Source organism: Chenopodium quinoa, unplaced genomic scaffold, assembly GCF_001683475.1.
Source record: "Chenopodium quinoa cultivar QQ74 unplaced genomic scaffold, ASM168347v1, whole genome shotgun sequence".
Taxonomy (NCBI): Eukaryota; Viridiplantae; Streptophyta; class Magnoliopsida; order Caryophyllales; family Amaranthaceae; genus Chenopodium; species Chenopodium quinoa.
The window spans coordinates 869,468-889,837 of NW_018743555.1; the positions used below are offsets into that span (position 1 = coordinate 869,468).

Sequence of the window (20,370 nt, forward strand, 5' to 3'; positions counted from 1 at the left end):
AGAAGTTAACTCCATTTGTCATTATTGTTAACTATGCCACATGGCAGTTTATAATTAGTTCATTTTTAAATTATTTAATAATTTATTAATTAATTAAAAAACTAAAAAAAATCAATAAAAAAGAATCACCTCTTACACAACCAACCAGCCACCTTCGACCAGCGAACCTCCACAGCCACCTCGCCACAACTCAGCTCAGCCTCCCCACCGCATCGGCGCCGCCCTTGCCCCTAACCCGGAGTTGGTTCTCGTCCTTTCCCCTGAACCACATGCTTTTCACTCCTTGCCTTGAACCATAAATACCCCTCCTTTCCTAACCACCTTGAGCCAAAATCAGGCAACAATCACCAAAACACCTTCGCCGGCAACCACAATCTCTTGCCCCACATTGCCGCTGCCCAATTTTTCCCAAAACTACCACCCCTAAAACCCCAAAATCAAAACCCTTGATTTTAAATTTTGGGTTTTTTTTTTTATTTTGGGGTTTCAGCATGGTGGTTGTAGGGTGGAAATGGTAGGGGATGGATGATTAGGGTTCGCCGGCGTGGGGATAAAGGTTTTGACGCCGGTTGGGAGGAAAGGGTTTGTTGAGGGGGGAGAGAAGGGGGTTTTTAGGATTGAGGAGAGGACGTCTGTAATACCCCAAGTTTTTGTAGCATATTTAGTCAACAATTTTCTAATATAAACTTTTAAATTTATAATTTATTTTCAAATATATATATTAATTATTTTCTTTTTTCGGATTTATAAAAAAAAAAGAGAAATTGATTTCCTAGAATTGGTTTTATCGGATTGAAATAAAAAAAAAACAAACTTTATCAATTCTTATCTTGTAGACCTTCTAGATAAATCCACCTTCACAACACTAAATTTATAAATTCCTAATCCCACCCAAATTACCGTGAGAAACACTAGCTTCACGAAGCTTTCTTTTTTTTTTTTCCTCAAACATATTCTTCCTTAATTTGTATCATCTGCTACAATACCAACCTTAATTGTTTGAGAATAGTGGTAAGCCATGGTTCTTCTTCACCTTCATCTTTCTTGACAGTAATTGTCAGCCAACCCACTACAAACTACGTCTTCGTTCATTGACCTTGAGTTATATATTTATATGGCTTCTTTTGATTCGTAGTTAGGGAGTATTTTTTTTTTTTAAAAAAAAGGGTTTTGTTGTTCTTCCGTAATTGTAAGACAATTCTTACAATTACAGACATATGGTAGGCGAGCAAAACAATGGTGGGAAAGATGAGTTAATTACTTTGTCAAGTTTTTAGAGTTTGGCAGACTTTTTTTTAAAAAAAAACAATGTACTTTCTCTCTCTCTCCCCCTTTTTTTTTAAAAAAAAATTTACGTAATGAATGAAGCATTGGTTCATTACTATAATCGCAATGGCTACACATACACTGAATGTATGTGGGCCAGACATACACTAATGATGTGTCGCCTTTTCATTGGTTGTTCATTTGAGTCCCAAAAAAATCAAAATATAAAATTTCAAATTCAAATTTCAAATGAACTTGGGCCCCACTCTCCCCAACAGCCCCGCACTCTCTCCTCTCTCACTTCGACCGACCCCTTTATTTTTTGGGGTCTAACTTTCTCTCTTCTCTCTCCTCTCCTTTAAAAAAAAATTATCCAATTTTTTTTTAAAATACTTTACATGTCAAAAAATTTAATATTCTGAATTTATGGAATCAATTTGCTTCAATTTTTTTTTACGATTTTTATTTTTAAATTTCGTTTCACAAATCCCCAATTTCTAGGGTTCTTCTCTCTCCTCCATTGTTCTTCATAATGTTCATCTCTTCTTTTATAATTTTTTTCCTAGATTTGTTTGTGAAAATAATTTACATGTTTTTTATCTTCAATATTCTGGATTTGTGCACACAATCTGCTCCATATTTTTTAATAATATAATATAATTTTTTTATTTTATTTTATTTTCACATCCCTTGAAATCCCCAATTTCTAGGGTTCATAATCGCAAAATTGGAGTTCAATTCCAGTACTGAAGAAATGTAATTAAAATGGAGAATTACCCCTGGCAAAATGATGGGTTATCCAAATTAAATCGGAGATTTGCACGTGTAACAACAATTTTGGAAATCTAATTCGTCGATTACAATTTTTATTTTTAAATTTCCAGTTTTTAATTTTAATATTTTGTAAGTGAATGTGAATTTGTAATATTTAACATTGTTGATATTTAAATTTGGGGTTTTCCATTATATGATTTGTTTCACATCAACCTGATACGTTAATTGAACTTGGTGTTTTCCATAATTAAAACATAATATTTCGTTGAAGAAAAATGATAAATCGTTAATTCCAATGTTCTTCAGTTTTCTCTTATCATCAACATCAATGTTTGATAAGTTAGTTTATTTTTTAGCAACACAAAATAAAAGTTGTTGTAATCACAATCATAAAACATGGATCTCTTCATCTATATATTCTAGTAACTGATTAAACACAAATTTTAAGTTCAATATAAGGGATTCGTTGTTACTAATTTAAGTTTTATACTACTTATATTTCAATACTTGTTACATATAAATATTTTGTAGTTACTATGTTTATGTGGAACATATTACTAAAATTTAAGTAAATTTCAGACATAATTACAATATCAATTCAAGAAACAAAAGCAATAATAATTTTTTAACCAAAAACATATAAGAGAATTTTCAACAACGAATTATTAAATATAGGAAATACGTGATATTATTGATTTTATATTTGTATTTTATTCTATGAAACAATATTAACGCAAACAAAAAATACAAATAAAAACCAAAAAACATACAGCGCAGGCCACACCATGTAGCTTGCTGCCAAGTCAGCAAAAATAACGGACCCAGACACGCGCATAACGAGGTTACTGATTTTGTCAGGGTTACTTGTATTTTTTTCGGGGTTACTTGTATGGATTACGTATTTTGGGGTTACTTGTATTTTTTAGGGGTTACTTGTATTTTTTTTTCAGGAGTTACTTGTATGGATTACTTATTCAAGGGTTACTTGTATGGACTAATTTAAGGGTTACTTATATGAGTTACTTCAACGGTTACTTGTATGAGTTACCTATTCAAGGGTTACTTGTATGAGTTACATATTTAGGGGTTACTTATATGAGTTACTTAATTTAGGGGTTACTTGTATGAGTTACTTATTCAAAAGTTACTTGTATGAGTTACTTAATTTAGGGGTTACTTGTATGAGTTACTTATTCAAAAGTTACTTGTATGAGTTACTTATTCAAGGGTTAATTGTAGGCCCTATACAAACCGGTAACACCCTACAAGTAACCCTTGACCAAAACCAGTAACACCCTACAAGTAACTCCTGACCAAAACAAGAAACACCCTACAAGTAACCCCTGACCAAACCAGTAACACCCTACAAATATTTTACAATCTACTCACATTACTATTGTTGTTTTTGTTACTGAATTTTTTATGAAGAATGTTCAATCTAAGATTCCACGAAGAAAACGAGTTCACATTTCTTCGGTTCTCATTAATTTCACTTCTTCAGATGTTGTTGATGATCTAAAGGTTAATTAATCGCAATTTTTTTTACAGTAATTTGCTACCCAATTTCTACAATTTCGGGCTTTAATTACAGCAATTTGGCAAAGAGGAGAGAGAAAATGGGTGGAGTAGAGATATGGTTGTTGGTGATGTGTGGTCTGGCTTGGAGAATAAGCTAAGAGGAGAGAGAATATGGCTGAAGTGGTTTGGCTTAGAGATGAAGCTAAGAATTTAAAAAAATGAATATATATATATATATATATATATATATATATATATATATATATATATATATATATATATATATATATATATATATCGTAAAAACTTTTACTTCATTTATTTCATTTTTGATAGTATCCTGTATTTATTAGTAGTTGATAATCTTTTATATGAACTACATTTGCTTTTATTGTAACCCTCTACTATTTTATTATAGCCCTTCACAACCAAATTTTAGCCCTCTAACTTGAGTTTTGTCATTACATTGTAAATATATATATATATATATATATATATATATATATATATATATATATATATATATATATATACATATATATACATATACATATGTAATGATCGATAGTTAGTGATTTTATCACTACCTTTTAAAAAATATGAGATACCCCTTATGAATTAATTACTATGTTAATTGAAATAAAGACAACATGCTTTTAGAGTCTATTAATTACTATGTTAATTTAAAATTAAGACATCATACTTTTTAAAATTTGAAACATTTGATGTCCATTAAAATGATAATTCAACTTGAAATAAAACCATATATGGGCAATAATTTTCAATTACACTATTAACGAAACGATTGTAAGTTTGTTTGTGATTTGGTAACAGTACGAATTTAGTTGTATTAAAAACCTATATTATAGTTTGCAAATAACAACGATGTGGACTAAAAGTATTTAAAAATTTATTGTTAACATGGTGAATATCCCTCAGTCTTGGTTACAACTTCAATTAGTTAATACGAGCTCTATGCATTTAGGACCCAGGTTCGAATTCTATGTTCGATATTACTGTGATTTTTAAAACTCGAATCAAATATATTTTATTACTGTCAAAAGTTTTTTAGTAACAGTATATATGTATTTTAATAATACTAGAATCCTATATAATAGTCTGCAAATAACACGATATATTAAAAATATTTTTGATCATGTTATTGATGCTAATGAAGATGAAAATGATAATAAAATGGAGACTAGTTAGAGATCTACTTACAATCTGCAAAAACTCTTACTTCATTTATATAATTTTTGACAATATTCTATACTATTTATTAGTAGTTAATAATTTTTTTATGAATTATAATTATTTTTATTGTAACCCTCCACTATTTGATTATAACCCTTCACAACTTACTTTTAGCCCTCTAATTTGAGTTTTGTCATTACTTTGTAAATATATATATTTTTGTATAAATATATACATATTTGGTTAAACAATTGATCGATATTTAGTAATTTTATCCCTACCTTTTAAAATGTATGGGAATATGAGATACCGCTTATTGATAGTGTGTTGGACAATTTTTAAATCATTGATATACTTTCATGCCCACATTAATGATAATGACCTCTTTTCTTAAATTTTTAAGATTAGTGTATGAACAGCTATACCCCTAAAACTTATAAGAGAATTTTCAACAACTAGATATTAAATATAGAAATTTGTGATAGTATCCAATAATAAGAATCTATTGTAGGTGTCTTATTAATATTAAGTAATAACATTAACATCGTATTAAAAATGCTAACGAATAATGAATGAATAAATAATTATTAAATTTTGGATTCTCCTCCACCTAAGGAAAAAAAGTTATACACCTCCTTGCAAAAAGTAACAAAGTATAAAAATAGTTTTGTATAGTCACATTTATTAGTAAACGATAACTACTTTTAAAATTACAATTTTAATTTTATAAACGATTTTGGTCCTTCACTATTTAATTTGAGCCCTCCAACTTTAGTATTACCGGTGGTATTGGGTGGTTGAATCAAACATGAGATATTTCAAGGTTTACTTTTAAGGTGGATTTACTTGGGCAAAACTAGCTTGACAGGAAAACTACCGTGTCACAAATCGACAATTATCATAATGTGTTTGTATTCCATCAAGTTTTTGGAGACTATTAATTAATGTGTTAATTGAAATTAAGACATCATGCTTTTCAATCTTCAAAACATTTGTAGTCCATTACTATGATAATTCAAATTGAAATTAAAATATATAATGGACAATAATTTTCAATTATCTTATTGACGAAATGATTGTAAGTTTGTTTGTGATTTGGTAACAGTATGAATTTAAACAGTATTGGAAACCTATATTATATTAATATAGTTTGCAAATAACAGTGATGTGTTTTATAAGTATTTAAAGCATCAATTTGTTAACATGGTGAATATCCCGTGGTCTTGGTTACAATTGCAATGTATAAACCGTATTCCATGCATTTAGGTACCGAGTTCAAATCTTATCTTTGTTAATTATAAGTGCTATTTTTTTGGAATATATTTGAATAGTATTTCCATCATTTGTTTAGTAACTCTAGATATTATACTATAGATAATATAGGTGTCATTATCAAGTTACTAATATATAGTATTCAAGATATTAAAAAACTGTATTTATTATTAAATTAACATTAACATTTTAAAATCAAGTAGAACTCGATTCTTCTTCTTTGTCGAACCAAAATAATGAATTTTAGCTACCCAAAATTGTACAATTCTAGAAATTTGTCAAAACTAGATCATTTGATTTAAATAACACAAAATATTTGTAAGGTTTAAATTAAACAACCCCAAAGATTACTGTTGGATTATAAAAAACGATAACAATAAAAATTGAAATTACAACATTTTAGTTCGTTGATTTAATAACATTACATAAAACATGTTTACTGTAGATGGAGTGTGGAGAATGAAATATTGAACAATAGGATCTTGAACATCAGAAATATGAAATACATTGTTGAACACCAGTGATTTTATTAAACCAAAAAAAAAAAAAAAAAACAAACCTGGCCTGAAAAGCTGCCATGTTAATGGCTTCCTTTGAATTTTTTTTTTTAAAAAAATTGAAGATGAAAGTGGGTGGGAAAGGTGGGACCCACAATCTTTTAGCATTAGCGCCAAAGCATTTCTCCTGCTTAATATACCAGTTTGGCGGTAAATGACTGAAATCCCCCCACCATAATTTCCCTCTCTTTTATTGGGTAGATGGTGAGGTGTTGCATTTTTATTAGAAGTGTATGAGGGCTCCACATACACCTAGTGTATGTGTAGCAACTCGCTACTATAATGGACATTAACAAGTGTTAGTAGTGCGGTCTAACTTTTTCAACTAGTGTACTAAGACTAACGAGGACCCATTTATTTGTAGACGGAGGAGACTACTAGGTGAACGCTTATGAGGTTAATTACCTTAAGAATTTACGAACGATTAAGGTAATTTTCAATGTCCATCATCTTTAGAATCTCGTTAGGAAATTGTTTGAAATATTGTGTGCCAACTACATGCTTATGTAATTATATGTGATGGGTGTGCTATCGTATGATAATATGGAATCATATTATATACTGGTTTTCTATTTTGTGCACTAGTATATGTATTTTCGAAAAATTTGATCATTTGATATCATATGAGTTTTTAAAATAAATAAAATCTTGGGAATTGGATGATTTAGTATATGTGATTGATGGTCTCTATGTCATGTAGGATGACTATGGTCTAATAATACTAAAATTGAAGTATTGAACTTGGGATTGAATTGATTTTTGCAATACTTGTGTACAGCGTAATCAGATGATTTAATCTAATAAATTATACAGTGAAATTTAATCTAAGAAGGCAAATGAAACCCAAAAGGGTGAAGAACAGGTTGCCCACTAGTAGTTATGGTTGCTATTAGCTGGTTTAAATTATTGTACATTGTTGTTAGTCTTCCTCCTAATCACTGTCTATTAGTGAGGGGTGTGCGCACACTAGGGACGTTCTATTTTATTCTATGGCCATTTGGGGTTATGCGCGACCCTCTATAAAGTAGGTGGTGACAGGGACTAGTTTTGGCTTACTGGCGTTCTCTTTCCCTTTCTTAACTAAAGTTATAATATGTTATGTGACAATTTGAATTTGGTTGAATATTACAATGTCTATGAGACTATATTATGTATAAAATGTTTTCGAACTAAAATTTTTTATTTTACGGGATGGAGTTCTCCCTTTTCTTATTTCTGATTATTTTGCAGGTTGGTAAGAGGGTACTTGGTTACGTGTGAGGAGATGTTTGAATAAATCACGTAGCTAAGACAGTATAGTTTATTTCTGATTTTATTTATTTCCTATTAACTATTGTTTATTTAAAAATAATTTGCAGTTTTGATGCAATGACTATTTTATTTTTCCACCACTTAGACCAATTAGTTTATTAAATTGTATTTCGTTTTTCTTTACATTTATTTTCTACGGAAAATAAATGTAGCAGTATATTAGGAAAGATAAATATTGTGAATATTGGGAAATATATCTTAGAATATATTGTGAATATCTTTAGGTTATTTGGTCTTGCCCTCCAAGTATCCTGGCCTATATATAATTGTATGTGGCCTTTTGTGTTGAAGGTGAATCACAGAGAATATTATTCATTATATTTTAGCATGGTATCAAGAGCCTTGTGAGATCCAAATTTAATTTTTCTTGAACATTGTCTTTCATAGACATTGTTCTTTGTTGTGCATTTGTGAGAGTTCACAAAATTTTAAGATCCAAAATTTATTTTTTTTACTGCCGAATTGATTACACGTAATTTACATAATTTCGTGAAATCGTGAGGAGTGTGAGAATACACATAAATTAATTTTTTTTAGATCGAAACAGTGGTTCGGATCCATTGTGGGATTATTTTGTGGCATCCTACTGTTTGTGGGATCATATATTTGAGTGATAATTTTTATAATTGTGAGAGCTCACACTTATAAACATTAGGAGTGGTGATTGAGATTGTGGGAATACAAATTCCAATTGTGGGGATTTGAGTTTTTATTGACAGTAAGGTTTCTTTGAGATAGTGTGGAACCATTATATTGTGATTGTGATGGTTGACACTCTTGTTGGTCTTTCTTCGGATCAATACCAGCAGCTTCTTAGTCATCTAAATAGTCTTAAATCCAAGACTAATGGTAAGCATGATCCGGGTTGGATTATTGACACCGGAGCATCAAATCATGTCACTTGCGAGTTATCCTTTGTTGACGAATGTTTCTGCTGTTCAAAATTGTCCGGTGGGAGTGCCGGATGGAAAATATGCCAATGCTAACAAAGTTGGCTCGGTGATTATGCAAGGGGGCTTGACTATTGACAATGTTCTTTATGTACCGCAATTGAATTGCAATTTAATTTCGGCGACTCAATTATGTGATGACTCAAATTGTGTCATGCAATTTACTAACAAACTTTGTGTTATACAGAACCTAACGACGAGGAAGGTGATTGGAGCAGGTGAACGAGTAGATGGACTTTATTATTTCCGGGGTGTTCCTACGGTGAAGACTTTGAAGATAGATGGGGATCATTCGACAGAGTTGTGGCATAAACGTTTGGGGCATCCTTCGGCAAAAGTACTACAACAACTTCCATTTGTGAGTCGTAGTAGTCATAAATTTAAATCATGTGATGTGTGTCCTCGGGCAAAACAACATAGGAGTAGTTTTCCTTTGAGTCAAAATAAGGCTAGTCGGATTTTTGAACTGGTACATTTAGATTTGTGGGGTCCTTATAAGACTCCATCGCCGTGTGGTGCTCATTATTCTAGGGGTGTGTGGACTTATTTAATAAGGAATAAAACGGAAGTTGAGTACATGTTTTATAATTTTGTGGTTATTGTGAAACGTCAATTTTCTCAAGAAATTAAAGTTGTTCGTAGTGATAATGGTACGAAGTTTAATTCTTTTAAGGAGTATTTTTTGATAATGGAATTTATTTTGAGACCTCATGTGTAGGCACGCCCCAATAAAATGGGCGTGTTGAGAGAAAACATCAACATATCTTGAATGTTGCTAGAGCCTTGCGGTTTCAAGCAAATTTGCCTCTCAAATTTTGGGGTGAGTGTGTCTAAGCTGCTTGTCATTTGATTAATATAACACCATCTCGTTTTCTAGATTATAAAACCCCTTGTGATATTTTATTTGACAAACAACCTTCATATGAGTATATTCGGGTGTTTAGGTGCTTATGTTATGCTTACAATCAGAGAAGTAAGGGTGACAAATTTGCTAGCCGGAGTTGATGATGTGTATTTCTTGGGTATCCATTTGGGAAGAAGGGGTGGAGAGTTTATGACTTGGAGACTAGAGAGTTCTTTGTGTCGAGGGATGTGAAGTTCTTTGAGCACGAATTTCCATATGTTACGCCAACAAATACTCCACATTCGGTGCCTATTTACAACCCTTGTAAGAATGAGGGGGGGAGTGATGATGATTGGAGTATGTGTGAGGGAGGAGTATGCGTGGGAGAAGAAGAAGGGGGAGAAGGGGAGCTGGCAGAAGGTGTCGCGACCGGAACACACCGCAGCCAGCCTGCGGACCTTCCTGCCAGGGACGCTGATCAGCACGCCCAGCCTACTGCTGGTGCTGGCGGGGCTGATCTGGCAAGTGAAGACAGAGGCACGCAAGGGGAGAAATTCAATCTCCTATTGAGCAGCGTGCCTCGTCAGGGGTGAATGATCCGACTACAGCCGATCATGTTTGCGGAGAGGAAGCCTTAGGTAAAGGCTTGAGAACAAAGTTCCCATCAGTCAAGTTTCGGGATTTTGTGACGCATACCATTCGAAATAAAAGTCCATCTATCTCTACCACTCAGCGTTCATCTGCGACATTGCCGACCTCAGGTACTGTTTATCCTATAACACATTTTGTTGATTCTCACCGATTTTCTGTGAAACATAGAAAATATATTGCTGCTATTACAGGAGGAAATGAACCCAAAAGTTTCAGGGAGGCCATGAAACATGAGGGTTAAAGAAAAGCAATGGCAGATGAGATACAGGCACTTGAAGAATATGGTACTTGGGTGCTAGAAAAATTACCACCTAGTAAAAGGGCACTCGAGAGCAAGTGGGTGTACAAAGAAAAATATGATGAGCATGGGAACTTGCAGAGATTAAAGGCGAGGCTAGTCATTTTTTGTCATCATCAAGTTGAAGGTCTAGAGTACAATGAGACGTTTGCTCCAGTAGCAAAAATGGTGACAGTTCGAACCTTTCTTGTAGTAGCGGCGGTGAAAAATTGGGAAGTCCATCAAATGGACGTTCATAATGCGTTTCTCCATGGTGATTTGGAATAAGAGGTATATATGAAAATTCCCCCTGGTTTTGATAAATATAATTCTGACAAAGTTTGCAGGATGAAGAAATCGTTATACGGGCTTAAACAAGCTCCTCGATGCTGGTTTGCTAGGCTTGCTACAGCTTTGAAAAATTATGGCTTTAAACAGTTATAATATGATTATTCTTTATTTACTCTGACAAAGGGTAAAATACAGCTTAATGTGTTGGTGTATGTCGATGATTTAATTGTTGCAGGCAATGATAAAAATGCTATGCTCAATTTTAAATCATATCTGGGAGATTGTTTCAAGATGAAAGATCTTAGAGTGTTGAAATATTTTTTGGGGCTAGAGGTAACCCGAAATAAATAGGGAATTTTTATGTGACAGAGGAAGTATTCATTGGATATTATTACTGAAGCTGGTTTACTTGATGCTAAACCTGTAGAGTTCCCTATGGAACAAAATCACAAGTTAGCTCTTTCTTAGGGAGAGTTTTTTCACGATATTGAGAAATGTCGTCGTCTTATAGACAGACTGATTTATTTGTCAGTTACGCGACTCGATTTAGCATATTCTGTATACATTTTATCACAGTTTATGCAAAATCCCAGGGTTGACCATTAGGAAGCAGCTCTGCGAGTTGTTAGATATTTGAAGAAGAGTCCGCGACAGGGAATTTTATTGAGATCTGATAGTGCTTTACAGGTGGAAGGTTTGTGTGATTCAAATTGGGCAGGTTGTCCTCTCTCCAGACGGTCCTTGAGTGGTTGGTTTGTGCTTCTTGGTTTGTCTCCAGTGTCATGGAAAACCAAGAAGCAACCTACTATGGCTCTGTCATCATTGGCAGAATATCGTTGTATGAATGCAACAACTTGTGAATTAAAGTGGTTGAAGAGACTATTAGGTGACTTAGGTGTTAAACATGAGAATGGGATGCACCTTTATTGTGATAGTTAGTCTGCTTTATACATTGCGCAGAATCCAGTGTTTCATGAACAAACAAAACATATTAAGTCAGATTGTCATTTTGTTCGGGATGCAATTACAGATGGGACGATTATACTTTCGTATGTTCCTACGACAGTTCAGTTGGCTGACATTTCTACCAAAGCTTTGGGAAAAGCTAAATTCGAGTTTCTACTTTGCAAGTTGGGTGTCCGATATCCGTACTCTCCAACTTGGGGGGGGGGGGGGGGTATCAGGAAAGATAAATATTGTGAATCTTGGGAAATATATCTTAGAATATATTGTGAATATCTTTAGGTTATTTGGTCTTGCCCTCCAAGTATCCTTGCCTATATATAATTGTATGTGGCCGTTTGTGTTGAAGGTGAATCACAGAGAATATTATTCATTATATTTTAGCACAGTAACACTCTCAAGATTAGATGGTTGGATTTGAAAGTTTAAAAGGTTACTCTTATTGTTTTAAAAAGACTCGAATTTTGGGGGTGTTACAACGTCGGAGCGTGAGGTGTCGGGGTTAGGGTGGCGCCGATGTAGGGGTTTAGGTGAAATCCACGCCAGTGCAAGGGTTCAAGCGGAACCCCGTGCGGCGGGGTTGGTGGCGGGGAAGGGTGGTGGCTGGGGCTGGGATTTGGTGGTGGTTTTTTTTTTTTTTTTTTTTTGATAAATAATCATTTTTTTTTAAAAAAAATTAAATAATTTAATAAAAAAAACCAATAAAATGCTACCACGTGGCATAATTAAGCCTTAATGACTAACATAGTTGGGATAACCCTGAGTTATTCAAAAGATGAGACGTTATAGAGAAGACCATCCATAGTTGGGACCTTTGATGTTAATTTTTCTTGTTTTTATAATATCTTCTATAAGTTGAATGATATCATCTATTGTATTTATGATATCATCTGCCATTGTGTAGATGATATCCTCTATTGTTATAGGATATTGTTTATATACTGGATGATATCATCCATTGCTGGGATGATATTATCAATAGGCCGGATAATATCCTATATTGGTTCTATGGTATCATTTATAAAGTGGATGATATTAGCTATTGTGTTTATGATATTATCCATTGCCTAAATAATATCATCTAAAGACTAGATGATGTACTTCTATTTGTTTTATGATATCATCTATATGTTGGGCTTATTTTGAAGCTCGCCTCACGAAGCTATTGGTGAAGCTTAAAAAATGCACAAAAATTCCTAATATCTATTTTAGCTCAGTTATAGGTGAGATACAATAACTCAATAACTCAGAGAGTACTCTAGTTAAACAATCTAGCATCTCCTAAAACATATTTTATACCTTAAAACAAAAGGATTTCAATTAGATTGCACAACATACTATGAGAAATAAATATGCACGCTACACGGAACACGCTCATTATTCCAAGTGATCTCATAGCATAAAATCATTCATCTTATAAAACTACAAACCATTGTAATGGTGATCACAATGTATCTACATCATAAACGGATTTGGGAAAATATTAACAGAATAAATGATTGTTTAGCAAGACAAGGACGACTGTTAATAACAATATTGATATGAATTTTGATGGATATAACCTTCAATCGCAGTTGAAAGGTTTGGAATCTTGAGTCTCGGTCAAGAAACGCTAAGCAACACGAGCTTAAAACCTAAACTAGGCCAAGAATACACAAGCACAAGCTTACGTAAAACTTTATAAATTTCAAATCAATCAATCGTACTTTTCGTTAAACACCATCACGTATTTATAAGCTAAATAATTAGCCTAAAAATCGGTAAAACAAATTCTAATCTAACTAGGAAACTAACTCTAACTTGTAAAGATAATATTTTGCAAATATGATCTTTAAAGTTAAGCTTATCTTATACTAACCGAATTAAACTAACAAAAATATCCTAATAAATTCGGTCATCTAATAATAAACTAAAAATAACAATAAAAATAATTATAATAACAATATTGATGCCTTGGAACCGCATCAAATATACATGTTGAATTTCGTTTATAAATAAGGAGACACTTTCAGTCTAATGGCATGAACCCATCTCCTACTACTCTACTAGTAATTACCTTCAACAAAAGACATACAAGTGACTAAGTGAGTACATGAAAAAAATTAAAAAAATTAAAATCTGAAATTCCTATATCAGTGCCGTGTTGCAGACTTCTAAAATAGGTTATGAAGGCTTCAGCTCCTATTATACACCATAACAGCAGGTGGCAGAATCACTTATTATGTAAACGGAGCCAACATTTGGCACCAACACCACCTCCATTTGGGCCAATGGTTGGAATCCGAGATGAGCAGGACAAAAGGTGCAAACCTGCAGGAAGAAAAACAGCAATCAACAAAGGCAGATAACAATAGCAAATAAAATTAACATATTAGCAAACATAAGAGTGCAACAAACCCCTTCAACATCCTAAAAATGAAATACAGGAGATCAAATTTGGCAAACGGAATCGGTTTATCACGGAAAAGACAGGAACTAGTTTCAAGAAAGATACAAATTCAATAAGAGGGTCAAAGGTCTTTCTTCTAAAACATGAACAGGCGTTGCAGAACTCAGTATTGCTCCCAACAAGGCGAGAAACACCTTTGTTAGGTTTCGGCCATGTTTACTTCAAGTTAAAAAATAATCTTTGGTATTCATAGGTTAAATAAGTCTTAATCAGTACAAATAAGCTTTATGACAGTGGCTGCCTGGCTGGGTTCCAAATGTAAACAGCAAAAACGGAGTTCTTAAAATCTAAAGATTCCTGTTAGCCCACATTAATGGTAAAATAGTAAATGTAGGAAACTTGGGGGTAATACCTCAAAAATGGACAGGTGGAGATTCAGGTCTAATACGGAATATTATTCTCTGATATTTAAATGATCTTATAAAAAAGCTCAGGCATATAATGGACATTAGCGTGAATATTCCTCATTTGTATCCTGCAATCCTTGAGAAGAAACTGGCCGACTACCCCTGTTAAAATTTTAACCTGTGAGGATGACGGAGCCACGTAAGGGGGGTCTAGAAGAAAAAGTGAGAAGATAAAATAAAAAGAATAAAAGCTGCTAGTCTCCTACCTTATCCAAGGGTTATCCATCTTTCATCTCATCATATCTATCTGTCTAGTAAATCATCCATTATAAGCTTTTACGGTTAACCCCCTCTCTCACTAAAAAAAGCATACTTTCCTTCTCCTTTACACCTCGCTGCATTAGAAAACCAACCAATGATCGGCCAAAAAGGAAATAATGGTAAAGGTCGTCATTCTTTGCTGAGTGGAGGCCGTATTTGATGATATATCAAAGCTTAACTGTTAGATCTTAATACTTGTTGGATCTTTTGGAAAAAAACACAACAACAAGACTAAAACGTCAAGATCTCAGGGTAAATCTAAGAACTCATATTACTTTAATGATAAAATATTTTTAGCATTTAATAAATTTTTTACTTAAAGATATTGTTCATTCAAAACCTATTAAAAGACTATTTCGTGCAAGAAATCTTATATCTGTTCAAAAATAGAAGTGTATGCTACAACTCTGTATTGAAGCATATATACAAAGTTACAAGAGTGAGACTTTAGAATTTTAAAATTCAGGAATGAATCATTTTTAGTATAATCAACTATCAATATCATACTTTTATAATTTAATGCTCAAATTAACACTCAAAAGCACTAATAAATGCAAAACTGTTTTCTCTCAAAATCAACATGAAAAGTTTAGTTTGGTTGCATCAATTTAAAAAATAAACCCACAGCATAGAAAAAATGGACGTAATTTAATTGAATTAAGAAAAATGGCAAGCATCATACAATGAAGACAAAACTATGACAACTGAGTAACTGACACATGAATGCATGACAGTAAAAGGACAAGAAAAGAAAATACCTTGATGATGCAATCAAACAGTGTTTCATAAAGCAGCTATACATGATTTTCACCACCAGAACTTCAAACAAGGAACAATCTAGACATCAGAGCTCTTGGTGCTAAGGATTCATGGCAATCAACTCATTAATGCCACAATGCCTGATGTCAATGACCATTGATTTCTTAACCGGGTGTATTATGTCACAGCAATCACGACGCAGTACCATCGCCTGAAATAAGACAAGTCTGTAGTTTAAGAAAGCAAAGACAAAAATCACAAAGTTTAAGAACAGTTGAACAACAGATAGAGCCTCAACATAAGGTACCAAAAAATTGAAATTTTTCCCTATGCAAGACAGAAAGTATTACCAGTCCAGCATTGTGCTGTAGCTTTTTGGAAAACACTTTTACATCTTTTAGGTTCTCAATAGCATCAGGTCTAGAGCAGCTATGAGAATTATTCCGCCTATATTTGCTCCAGATTCTTCCTGTCCCGGAAGCAACATCTTCCAAAAAGAAGACCACAGGTCTTTTACATGGATCCTGAGGATAGTCCCTCGTGTCAAACACATATTGGCTTGGTATATTGATGCCACGCCTTCTCCAAGGCGTAAAAGACCTCTGTGCAGCAAGAATATCCGGGAGAAGTAGATGGCCTTCAAATACTTGAACAGCATAGCCCCAAGCAACTGAAACAGTCAAATTACTTGAGTGATCATAGCAAACTGTTTGCTGCAATATCCTACCAGGATCAGCACGCACAGCCTTAAAAAGGTGCTGTACTGCCTCTGTCCGATTCTTGCGAGGAAAAATAGGCTCCACAATCTCCAAATGATGAAGAGATATTAAAGGTGACAAAGGATGAGCAGTAAGCAAACCAAACAAGTCTCCTCTGACATCAAGCTGACAAGTATAATGAAGAACATTCAATCATTCAACTCGTTATCCAGATATAACTATAAGAATAATGAAAACAAAAAATCCGCTCAAAAGTGAATGACATAAGGCAGTCAAAATTTATATACAGCAATACTGACCACAAGCATCTAATGTCAATTGGTTCAAATAAATAGCATAACCAAATTAAGAGGTAATATCTCTCTGCTTCATAATTGTGTTACTGTAATCTGCATTTCTATGCTATAATGAAAAACATACACAAACAAGTACTAAGCAAAATCCAAGATTAGATTTCAAAAACAGGCTAAGAACAATAGAACACTAACCCCACCTCTTAGGAACTTGAAGTAAAAAATTTAATTAATTAAAAGAAGTGACTTCATTAATACATTACATAATGCATAGTAGTTATAGAGCTTATTTTACAAAAACTGTTTAAGCTTCACTAGGAAGTTATAAATGGAATACATTTTATTATCCTAAACAATATCAACTAAACAGTTATTTCCTTTTAAAATAACATAATAAAGATTACAAGATCATTAATTTTAAACAAAATATTAGAACTAGCTAAGTACGAATATGATAAATAGGTCCTCAATCATGGCAATTCAAAGAACAATACACGAAATTCCAACATTCCGAAAACAAGCCAAACTCAAGCACATTGTAACCAGCAGCTAACAAGAACACAGAACAAAATACTAATACTTGGCTACTAAGAACAATCAGCTCCTAATCAAGGCAAGTCAAATTAAAAACACCGAATTTTGACATTTCCAAAGCTATTCACATTGTAATCAACAACATTATATGGGATAGTAACTGCGGCAAGATAATGGGATAATGCTCCATTTATGTTCATACCCTAAGCATTCTCTAGATTGCTCATAGCTTAGAGCCTTAGATCAATGAAGCAATTTCATTTAAATAGATATAGATAAATAAAAAATAAAATAGGCCTTCTATGAGATACTTAAGTCCAGATTAGTTGTGCTTTGGGTAGTATAAAGGGGATAATTAAGTTCATATGCTACTGCTCTGTCTAACTGTGTACAGAAAATAGCTAACAGCTATCACTCATGAGTCATGATAGAAGGCCAGGTGGTCTGTGGTTAGAGAGTACCAACAGAAATCATGGATACATGATGAGTTCACAAAGTGATAATTCAATCTTTCAATTATGTAACATCCATTTCATACTCATCAGAATCACGCATATGACCACATGCCAACAATTATTTAGTATATATAAGTAAATTACTAACAATCCCATTTGAAGTCATAAATCATCTACTTCCTCAATTTTTATTTACTTGACCCATAGCCTTTGTCAGAGTATTTAAAGAGAGGAGAGAGAAATTGTAGTTTGTGACCCTTGCTGCACATGCCTTACCTTATTACCCCAAAAGTTATTCTCATGTGCACTTTATGAGGGTAATTTAGAGAATTTATCCACCAAAAGCTTACCAAATATAGTATGGTCAAGTAAAATGACATTTCTATTCTAGGAATGTTGGTCAAGTAAATAGATACAGAAGAAGTAAGAGGTATATTTCAAATTCTTCTAACCTATTCTTTGTGAATAGCATCACTTCATCCCTAGGAGTAATTCAAATTGGGAATAAATAGATGAATTATAGAATAGTGAAATTCAGCAAAACAGGCCTAGAAATCAATAACAAAAAACAACTAACTAAAATTCTATTTCACATTACAATGCCTTTTTAGCTTGTTTTATTAACCTTTGAGGGCAGAAGGAGAAGGAGAAGAACAGGTGCATTTGGAAGCAAGGACCCGATCATGGACAGCACAGACTCTTTTTCATACAGGGGAAAAGAAATGATATAGATGACAAGAAAGACCACTCCTAAGTGTGCATCAATTTTGGAAGGAATGATCGCACCCTACACTAATGAAATACTTTTATGGAAAGAAAAGACAAAGGATATGTATCCAACTAACAAATACTAAGAAAAATCCAAGATTAGATTTCAAAAACAGGCTAAGAACAATAGAACACTAACCCCACCTCTTAGGAACTTGAAGTAAAAATTTAATTAATTAAAAGAAGTGACTTCATTAATACATTACATAATGCATAGTAGTTATAGAGCTTATTTTACAAAATCTGTTAAAGCTTCACTAGGAAGTTATAAATGGAATAAATTTTATTGTCCTAAACAATATCAACTAAACAGTTATTTCCTTTTACAAAATACATAATAAAGATTACAAGAACATTAATTTTGAACAAAATATTAGAACTAGCTAAGTACGAATATGAAAAATAGGTCTGCAATCATGGCAATTCAAAGAACAATACACGAAATTCCAACGTTCCGAAAACAAGCTAAACCCAAGCACATTGTAATGAGCAGCTCATAAGAACACAGAACAAAATACTAGTACTAGGCTACTAAGAACAATCAGCTCCTAATCAAAGCAATTCAAATTAAAAACACTGAATTTCGACAATTCCAAAGCTATTCACATTGTAATCATAATATAAAAGATACCATAAATCTTAATCATACCTGATGAAACCCGGGTTCTCGAGTTAACTCGATACCAAGCTCGAAAATACAAGAGGAAATCCGATGATCACTTCCATACAAATGGGGGTAACGCATCAAACAAGAATCCAAAACCCTACTCAAAGCCCTAGCTAAAGGAGAGCTAATAGCAAACCCACCCCCGCCATAAGCCATCCCAAAAGTCATCCTCAAATTCTGCTCCGAACTCTCGGAATTACACCCAATATAATACCACTTCTCATGATCATACTTCGACAGAACACCCACCAAATTCTCAGGAACAAATACAGTGTCATCATCCCCAAACACAAACCACCTGACATCAGTTTCGCCGCGATCAAAGACTTCGTTAACAATTCGAGCGACACGAATAGCAGAGCGATGACCGCGGGGGAAGGAGTAGGGGAACCGGGAGGTGTCGGAGGAGACGAAGAAGGGGAGAGGGGGAGGAGAGAGAGGAGGTTTGTCGAGAAATAGGAGGGCGCGGGTGGTGTTGGGGGAGTACCAGAGGGAGAGGAAGGGGAGGCGGCGAGAGAAGGAGGAGGCGGAGGATGCGACGGAGAAGAAGAGGTGCCGGAGAGTTGTGGAGGGTGGTGGGGTGGTGGAAGAGGGGAGGTGTGGAGGAAGAGGTCGGAGGTTGGGGTGGGAGGAGATGGGCAGTGGAGGTTAAGAAGGATGTGGTGACGGTTAAGGAGGTAGAATGTGGAGGTTGTGAAGAGGAGTATGAGGAGGAGTTTTAGGCGGCGAGCTGGGAGTTTCGCCACTGAATTTCGCATTTTTGTTTTTGGAATGAAAGAAGAGTAGACTGTTGTCGGGGAATCTTGTTGGCGGAGAAATATAGGTATATAGAACATAGATCGAGTCAAAGGACAATGTTAGTAGGACTCAGGGAGTTAAGGGTGGTTGTTCTTGACGAGAGATTGAGAGTAGCGTATGGGAAAACATAATCAAAATTTCAAATTTTGAAAACAACACACTCCACATAGTCCATACTACAGACATTATAATGCCCTAAGAGAGTGTTTGTTTAGGGGGATAGAAGGGGTGGGATAAAGATAAAAATAGGAATAGAAGAACTCTAGTGTTTGTTTGGAGTGATGGGGATTAGAATAGGGTTAGAGATAGGGGATTAGAATAGGGTTAGAGATAGGGGATTAAAATACTCACTTATCCCTCCATTTCTATAACTAAGGGGGGTGTATAAGGGG

At 33.9% G+C, this 20,370-nt stretch overlaps 1 protein-coding gene across 1 annotated transcript; it reads right to left on the reverse strand.

Moving 5' to 3' along the window:
• Nucleotides 1-13,411: 13,411 nt before the first annotated feature.
• LOC110681608 lies at nt 13,412-19,819 on the reverse strand (the record flags this gene model as incomplete). Its single annotated transcript, XM_021857761.1, has 6 exons — nt 13,412-14,178; nt 14,670-14,842; nt 14,931-15,059; nt 15,744-15,955; nt 16,095-16,628; nt 19,163-19,819. Coding segments are annotated over 3 exons (1,302 nt in total), but the record flags the coding sequence as incomplete, so codon positions are not given.
• Between the last annotated feature and the right edge of the window lie 551 nt (nt 19,820-20,370).